This window comes from Triticum urartu, chromosome 3A (genome assembly GCF_056163025.1).
Source record: "Triticum urartu cultivar PI428250 chromosome 3A, HENAU_Tu73, whole genome shotgun sequence".
Lineage (NCBI taxonomy): Eukaryota > Viridiplantae > Streptophyta > Magnoliopsida > Poales > Poaceae > Triticum > Triticum urartu.
Genome location: NC_141875.1, coordinates 482,611,561 through 482,620,671, shown reverse-complemented (window position 1 = coordinate 482,620,671; position 9,111 = coordinate 482,611,561). Strand labels below are relative to the sequence as shown.

Below are 9,111 nucleotides of genomic sequence, written 5' to 3'. Positions count from 1 at the left end.
AAAGAAGTTGTAGCCGGATCTGGGACAAGCGCCACGCCCGGGCGGTCCATTCCCTCGAGGCGGACCATGGTTGGGCCGTCAGTGCCCCGCCAAGCCTTCCACAAAGGAGGACATCTACGGTGAGGCTCCGATCCATCAAGCTCTAGCGCTGAGCAAATTAGCATTGATCTGTATTGCATCTCTCAGGGCTACTTCCGCGACAACGACGATAAAGGAGGGAAGGACAAGGACGGCGGTGGATGAATTTCCTCTATAATCCTATGAATTAGTAGAACACATGCCGAATTTTGGTAGTCCGATGATATTATATGAACTATATCCTACGTCATGTATGAACTATATCCTTGCTCACAACTCCCCTATGCTATGCTCCTAGTTTTTTTTTAGGGAATAACTTCCGATCTATTCATCAACTGTCAAGGTAGTACAAAGAACACCAGAAGTAAAAAACACATCTATGTCCGTAGACCACCTAGCGACGACTACTTGCACTGGAGCGAGCCGAAGGCGCGCCGCCGTCTTTGCCCCTTCCTCATCGAAGCCGGGCAAACCTTGTTGTAGTAGACAGTCGGGAAGTCGTCGTGCTAAGACCCCATAGGACCAGCGCACCAGAACAGCATCCGCCGCCGATGAAGAGAAGCGTAGATCAAAAGGATCCAATTTGTAGACACATGAACACGGACGAATGAAGACAAGATCCACATGGATCCACCGAAGACAAACGCCGACCGAATCCTGTGAGATCCGTCGGAGACAAACCTCCACACGCCCTCCAACAATGCTAGAAACACCATCGAAACGGGGACAAGGCGGGAAGAACCTTATTCCATCAGCAAAGAGCCGCCGCCTCGCCTCGCCTCGCCTCTCTGAGGAGGACACAAACCCTCAATGAACAAACGACCCTTTGGGAACTGGTGCGGGTTTTCCGGCTTGCGTTGCAGGCAGCTCACATGTTCCCGTCCCAAAATAGGTGTTGCAATTTTAGTACAACTTTGGACTAACATTAGTATTAAATTTGATACACTATATATATGTTATCCCCATGAACTGGCAATGACACTGTAAGTGGCACAAATACAGATACCAGCCGTGCAAGACTGCAAGCAACAAGCCGCGCATGAGTGTTCCCTCCGGCAGAATGCCGTGGCACTCTCAGCTGATATTTCCCAACCCGTGGCAATAAGCGAGTCCCCGCTGCTACTGCGACGAGGTGACTGGTGGGGTGCGCGGGATTGAGTCGCCTATATGAGCCGCCTCATCAGCACGATCGGCAGCGGCGTCCGCTCACCGATGGCGTCCGCGGCCATCGCCGCCGGCGGCGGCACACATAAGCGCCCGCGATGGCCCAGTGTGCGCATGGAAAGGACAAGAGTCAGGGGTTGTTGCAGCTGCAGCTGTAGCGGCACCAAGACGGAGGCAGAACGTGGGGACACGAGGCTCGTGGTGATCGTGGGGGCAACGGGCACCGGCAAGACCAAGCTGTCCATCGACGCGGCCCTAGAGCTCGATGGCGAGGTGGTGAACGCCGACAAGATCCAGCTTTACCGCGGCCTCGACGTCACCACCAACAAGGTGATGCCCGCCGACCGCCGCGGCGTCGTCCACCACCTCCTCGGCGCCATCCGCGCCAACACCGGCGAGCTGCCCGCCTCCTCGTTCCGCTCGCTCGCCGCCGCCACGGCGGCCGACATCGCGGCCCGCGGGCGCGTGCCAGTGGTGGCCGGCGGGTCCAACTCCCTCATCCACGCCTTCCTCGCCGAGCGATTTGACGACCACGCCCCTCGGGACCCATTCGCCGCTGCGGCGACCGGATACCGGCCGGCGCTCAGGTTCCCCTGCTGTCTCCTCTGGGTCGATGTCGACGAGGCAGTTCTGGACGAATACCTCGATCGGCGCGTCGACGATATGCTGGGTGAGGGCATGGTCGAGGAGCTCCGCGAATACTTCGCGACAACGTCGGCCTCCGAGCGGGCCTCGCACGCCGGGCTGCGCAAGGCCATCGGAGTACCGGAGATCGGAGACTACTTCGCCGGGCGCAAGAGCCTCGCCGCCGCAGTAGACGAGATCAAGGCGAACACGCGGGTGCTCGCGGCGGCGCAGGTCGGCAAGATCCGGCGCATGGCAGACGGCTGGGGCTGGCCCGTTCGGCGCCTCGACGCCACCGGCACCGTCCTCGCGCGGCTCGCGGGCGCCGGGCGCGACGCCGAGGCCGCGGCGTGGCATCGCGACGTGCGCCGGCCGGGCCTCGCCGCCATGCGGCAGTTCCTACGCAGCCAAGGACTGTCCAGAGACGACGACGCCGACGAAGAGGACGGAGTAGTGACACGGAGACAATGCCATGGCATGGTGGGGTAAGAAGAACAGGAAAAGGCTTCGGGTTCGGGTGCGATGCCGAGGCCGCGGCATGGGATCGCGACGGGCCTCGCCTCCATGCGGCCGTTCATGGCAGGCAAGGACTGTCCGGACACAAGGACGACGCCGATGACGAGGACGGGTCAGTCGCCCGGAGACAATGCCGTGGCATGGTGGGGTGAGAAGAACAGGGAAAAGCTCGAGAGCTTTTTCGGGTTCAAAATTTTCTGATCCGCCGCCGATTTTGGAGGGCCCGGCGGCTGACCGGACAGGGCCGGTGGGGGCCATAGCGGTGCCACGGCGAACGGCGCGACGACAGAACACGGAGACAAGACAAGAGAAGTGTCAAGTTTTGCAGGGGGGCTGTGAATTCTCTCTCCCCCCCTCCCTCCTCCCTGGATCGAGAGGCTCTTCTCCTTCCTCTTCTTCGTTCTTCAGAATCTGCTCTGCTTAGCTAGCGACACCACACCACACCACTGTACAATACTACAGTGCAATCTAGTCCGCCATGTTCAAAATTTGAACTAGTTTTGCTTTTTGGCAGCTGCCTATCTTGAACAGTGTTGTTGAGGAGCGTGTGGTTTTTGTTGGGGCTGGCTTTTCCTTTGCTGGCCCTCCTTTTCCTCTGCATCACAGATTGGCGTCTCTAGAGTCTGGACAAGTGCCTTTTTTGACCTGGCTTTGCATCTTGCATGTTATGTGCCGATTGATCATTTGGAGCCAGATTTTACTTCACCCTACCATGTTATGTTGGTCGTTTCTGGTTGATTCATTCCTCTTCTTTTTTCTATGTAATAAACAATAAATAAGCGTGGATCGCTTGTTCTGGTTTGAAAATATTCCTGAGGGTGCGTGCGAGGGCTGATTAGATTGTAATCTCATGCTTAGTGTGTGATTATGGGGGAGGGGATTGTGCTGGACGCGTGAGTTGGTGTTCTTGTTGTGCCAGCTAGGAAGACAGTTGGAGTCCAGACGTGTGCTCTTCTCCATTCATTTCTTTTTCATTTTACTATTTTCTGTCTACATACTGTGTGTCAGGGTATGTGCGATCCACTATACCGGCATCCCCGGTTTCTGGCTGCGGGCCTTTGCGTTGCTACGGTCCACCGGTCTCGCCGCTTTTAATCTTCCCGTTTATGCTAAATAATTATGGACTCCACTACAAATCTGACGACAGATTTTAACCATGCAAATTCGAATGTTTTTTAGGCAAATTATGTTGTTTGAAGATGGCAGGTTTAGTTGGCGAGAATGACAAATTTGTCTCAGCTCATTTTTTTGTTAGAAATTTGCCGTGCTTGCAAACTAAATTTGTGACCATCACGTCAATATAAATCGTCATGAGAAACGTTAGATTTGTCATGATACGTCAGATTTTTAGTGTTTCCATTAATAAAAATGAACTTACGTTGCTTCTAATAGGATTTATTATTTATATATATAGGCACAGTACTACCAGTTCAACGTCGATCCACATTTAGCTCTTGTATACAACCATTACATGTCGCTGAGTGAGAGCTTACACTGATGTAACGACGTGCTTGCGTTTGGTCTCGTCTTTTCTTTTTCAAGGATTGATATCTTGACTGAGTTCTCCCTGATTGGGTGTCTTAAGCTTGCTCACAGCTCATTATCCTGTCAAGTGGTGTTCCCCTGCGAAAATATCATTACCTCGGCAGTAGTCCGCCAATGCCAATTCATTATCAAGATGATTAAAAAACCCACAGGAAAACAAGTACACCATGAAATCCATGATCGTACTATCTTAGGGAAGCTATATCTTAAGTTCTTAGATATCGAATCACGATAAATAAAAGAACATGGATATACAACTGTATAGGCGAGTCTTACAATCTATACTATTAGAATATAGCCACATGGTTAACATCAACTACTCAACAATCAACATAGGGGTGTAGAGGAGTCCAATCTTTAGGCGGCGACACCACTAAGGAGGAACACAACTCGCATAATCGGCAACTACTAAAGGTCGAGGAGAGCGCTGGTGGGGGTGGGGGTGGGGGTGGGGGTGGGGGGGGGGGGGGGTACTGCTTTATGATCCTTACTTTGAAAATTACAAAACATAAAGGTACATATAAACTGTTGTGCATTTGTAGTTTTGATGATTCCCACATCGGTGAACTTAAAAATAAAAGAGCAAACTACTAAGGCCTCTTTGGTTCACACAATTTCGAAAACGTAGAAATACAAAAAACATAGGATTATATAATATTCTAGATATATGAATCCATGTATTTTGCTTTGTTCGATTGCTTCACGAAAGAGAAAAAATGATTACTTGCAATAAGTTTGAGTGGATGTTAAAATTCGTATGAAATGTATAAAAAGGGAATCCTTGGAGAAAATATCTCGTAGAGTTCAATCCTACAAATAAGAGGACCAACATAGTAAATAGGACCACAATATCTGCTGGATGCTCTTCAGGAAAAGATGTCATTGAACGTTTTCTCTATCAATTTTAGTTATACAGGGATAGCATTTTCTTCATAAGAGGATGTCCGTTTTTTGTATATAAGGCAACTGCCACTGTGTGATTTTGGTCAGACGACTATGGAGGCGTTCTGTGGGACCTCCTCCCTAGGGAACGTAACAATACCGTAGAAAATATTCAAAAGGACTCCAATCATTTAAAGGGTAAAATTCCATGATTTAAAAATGGGGTAAAACTTAATTGAAAATCCAATCAAAGAGGCAATACAACGATAGAAAATCCATAATGATAATATCTCTCTTACGACACGAGTTGACACAGAGACGAAGGCGAACCAACAAGTGATTGGAGCTCACCAGGTTTCAATTCCTAGACTCGACACTGGTGCTCACATTTTTCTAGATTTATTCCAGGCTTTTCAATGATGTGCGTTCAGTGGGAGGAAATTTCTTCATCGATTACGAAGGCGTCTGTGGCAACTTTGTCTATATCAAAATGATGTGCCAGTTCAGTCTCTCGAAGGTGGTCATAGGGATATGATGTGTGTGTGCACTTGCGTTTATAGAGATGAGTGTATATGCGTACGTACGATAGAGAAAGTTCGAAATTTTAAAACTGATAGAGAGTTTCGTATGGGAGTTCAATGTCATCTTTTCCTGGAGACGGGGAGTATGGGAGTTCCTGTTCCGTCGCTTCTTAGGGCGGTATGCACTAACTGCAGGCGTGCTTCTCTCATGTCATGTGGGGAAGTATCAGGTGATACCGGCCCTCAAATGCTCCCATGCTACTAGTTCAATAGTAATTTTTTTTAAAAATATTTTAAAAAATCATGGATGTTCACAACACATGTTCAGATAAGCCCTATTCAGACCAAAATTCGAAATATACCTCGAGATACAAAAGAAAGAGAAATCCGTCATGAATAGTGCCAAAAGAAGATAAAAGCAAAAATGACACTATTCATATCTGAATTTGTCTTTTTTGTTTCTCCATGTGTATTTCAAATTTTGATCTGAAATTTTTAGGGGTTGTCGACATGTGTTCTGTGAACATTCATATTGTTTTCAGATTTTTTTTTGAAATGTTTAAATTTGAATTTTTCAAGTTGGCAGGATGGGAGCATGTGAGTGTTGGTAACTTGGTATCACTGGTTTTTTTTCCCATGTCATGTGCACCTTGCTTGATGATGTGGCTCGCCTGCGCTTGATTGGACGCGGCACCATATATTCGTGCCAGTATTATCCTCTGCAACAGCCAAGCTGTTTCTCTCATGTTTACTTAATCCAATCCCACGACTAATAACACCTGCGTGTATATTCTAATATTGCCCCCTGTCCGGATGCCATTTACTTAGTATAGATGCCTAGCTCGCTACTCCCTCCTTTCCGGTTTATAAGGCTCAATTCAAAAATTTCACCAACCAAGATAGATGATGAGTGGTGGAATATTTTTTATAGTTTGCAAAAGCACCCAATTAATGCTTTTGTTTTCCTAAAAAAATTATGTTTACGAATGCATTAATTGCAATGTATGCATGCATTGGTCATTTTTCTCTTAATACTTACATGCAATGATTTAATGCACCTTGAAGTCTGAAAATGTGATGGGAAACAACCAAATTAAGCCTTATAAAATGGAAAAACTAAAATTTTAAGATAAGCCCTATAAACCGAAAATGAGGGAGTAGTAGCTACTACTACTAGTAGTACCTTGAGCATAGGCTAGTCTTCTGTAACAAAAGCATCTGAAACAATCTTCTCGAAACAGAAGCCTCCTTTGTTTGGAGGCTTTTTGTGTGGAGAAAACAAGGCCTGTGCATGTAGTGTAGGTGAACCTACGAACAGCAACACAAGCAACGGAGCCGTAGAGAGACCCTATCCCTTCAACCTACACAGACCCGTACCGCGCGTGCACGCACGTTTGACCAAAATAGAACAGCTGAACAGCAGGGTGGCACGCAAAAGAATGCAGGCCGTGTACAGGGGGCAGAGACATCGAGACCCGAAAGCGCCCACAACAACAATCATGGCCAACTGCTGCCGCATTACTGTATGTTAATCAGTTCATTCATTCAATCGCGGCCGGTTTGGCGTTGGACGGGTCGCGGCTCCAGCTCCGATGGATGGCGAGAGCACCTGCATGCACCTGCTCGCGTTGGTAGCTGTTGCGGCTGCAGGTCTCTAGGGATGGGAGGGAGGGGAGGCCCCTTGAGACGGCAAAGGGCATCGCTGAAAAGGGTCCCTTGGTTTTGGGCGCTCGAGGTCGAGGGGACGAGGCTTCTCCCGCTGCGCGTGCGTGCATGTACTTGCCCACAGACCCATCCAGCATCGTAACCATATACAAAGCGGTCGAGTACTAGCCCTGCGTTTAGCTGTTCTCCCCGGGCTCAACCATGGCCCCCAGGCCCTGTCTGCCTGTCCCTCCGTCTCTAACAACTTGCCAAAACCAAGCTATGGCCATCTTAGAATGATTAGAGAGCCCCATCTTTCTGGCTAAGGTTGTGTTGTTGCGTGGAGAGTCAGGCCGAACAACTGACACTAGTGCCCCGACCTCCTAGTAGTCTTTTAGTTGGTTAGCCTGCTGGTGTTTCAGTTTCAGCCAACACACTCCCCCTTTACGGTCTCCGCTCGATTTATGCCTTCTTCCATGGATATCTCATGTTGCCATATTAGTGCCATGCCATAATATACAGAAAGAAGTCCTACAAGCAATTATGTTATGCCAAAAGGCTTCCATGGAGCATGATCTCTGATTCGCTCTTCTCTACATCTAATCCCACTTGGGCTCGTGTTCTGCCTCAGGTGCATGCATGGGGCAAATCGAAGCAAGCAGCACATGATCTTAAACTTTTCGCGCCGGTTCTCCTGGTGGTAGATCTATTTTTGCCTGGACAAGAATTTAGCTTTGCTTTCCCTCTGCTGTGTACGCATTAGGACAGGGCTGATCATTAACTGCCCCACTGGCTCGCCTAGTTAGTGCTTAGATGCTTCTGCTCCTGGTACCAGGAGTAGCTTAAGAGCAATGATGCGCTAGTGCGCCCTTTCTATCCCTAAACGAATTTCGGTCCAGCCTGGGCTTGTCTAGCATGTGTGTGTGTGGTGCACTCGAATTTGACTGTCAGTTTGGTTTTGGTAGTACATGTTCTGTTCCATCTTTTCCCATACAAAAACTGATCAACAATGTGCTACCATAGCGCCAGCGTACTGGAGGTTAGGGTAATCCAAAAACATTGCATTATAGTTTTTGGATTCCTTGCACTTCGACTACAGAAACAGCAGGCGACAATGAGGCCAGGGAGTGCTGCTATCCCCAGACCAAGAGGCCAGGGAGACATGGACTGCTCTGTTAGTTGTAACGGTTTGGACTCAAGAGTTTGGCTCTACATGACATGCGTAGTTCGTACTCCAGACACACTCTCGACGTACGGTACGTATTACAATTAAACTCAAGGTATTTTTTTTCTATCTATATCTATATATAGACAAAACTTGCATCCACGCGCGTTAGAGCAACTCCAACGAAAGTAACTAGTTGCTGAGCGCTCCTTCGGGAGCCTCACAACAATCACTTGCAGTGGGCCGAGAGCAGGTCACTTGACGCGCTCTCAGCCATCGTCACATGTCGCGTCCTGGACGCTCTCTCCAGATTTTGTTTTTTATTTTATTTTTCCGCATGCGTTTTTAGGGTTTTAGATGATTTTTTGATTATTTTTTTAACTTTTCAGTTATTCACCGGTCTTTTTTAGTTTTTTGAAAAAAAATCGAAAAAACATTCATGAAAAACATGTTTTTTCCTCCTTAAGAGGCATGGTTTTGCTTCTCAGAAACGAAAAAAACGCGTTTTCACTTTTTTTTCACGCACGGTTTTCCTTTCACGAGAGGCATGACCGTGCCTCTCGGAAACAAAAAAAAAACGTGTTTTCTATTTATTTTTCTTTCGTGAGAGTCACGTTTTTGCTTCCGCGAGAGGCACTGTCGTGACTCTCATAAACGAAAAAATCCGATTTTTTTCTTCCACGAGAGGCACGGTCATGCCTCTCGGAAACGGCTTCCAGAAAGGAAAAAAATGCTCCCCATTCGGTTTTTTCGTGAAAAAAAGTTCGTCAAAACCTATCAACATGGGATCTTATTTTCGAGATCCCGACGAGAGAAATCCAACGATGAAAACGATTCGAGATTTGGACGCACGGTCTAAGAGATAAAACGTCTTGAATAAATAGATATATGAAAAAAGGAAAAAACTCTCAGGTTGCGATAGGTGGCGCACATGAAGCGCGCCACTTGTCACAACATTGAGAGATGGGAGTG

At 48.0% G+C, this 9,111-nt stretch overlaps 1 protein-coding gene across 2 annotated transcripts; it reads left to right on the top strand.

Annotated features, from left to right (window-relative positions):
- The first annotated feature begins 1,060 nt into the window (after positions 1-1,060).
- Positions 1,061-3,189, top strand: LOC125548530 (adenylate isopentenyltransferase). 2 transcript variants are annotated; one of them, XM_087547422.1, is made up of 2 exons: positions 1,061-2,269; positions 2,455-3,189. In XM_087547422.1, the coding sequence occupies exons 1-2, from the start codon at positions 1,246-1,248 to the stop codon at positions 2,532-2,534; spliced, it is 1,104 nt and encodes a 367-aa protein (XP_087403548.1). In that variant the 5' UTR covers positions 1,061-1,245; the 3' UTR covers positions 2,535-3,189. The 2 variants fall into 2 exon arrangements, with proteins under 2 accessions (XP_087403548.1, XP_048568067.1); XM_048712110.2 differs by having other exon boundaries at positions 1,061-2,501.
- Positions 3,190-9,111: the final 5,922 nt, after the last annotated feature.

Coding starts and splice junctions, on each gene's coding strand:
- LOC125548530 (XM_048712110.2), top strand. CDS start 1,246: ATGAGCCGCCTCATCAGCACGATCGGCAGCGGCGTCCGCTCACCGATG.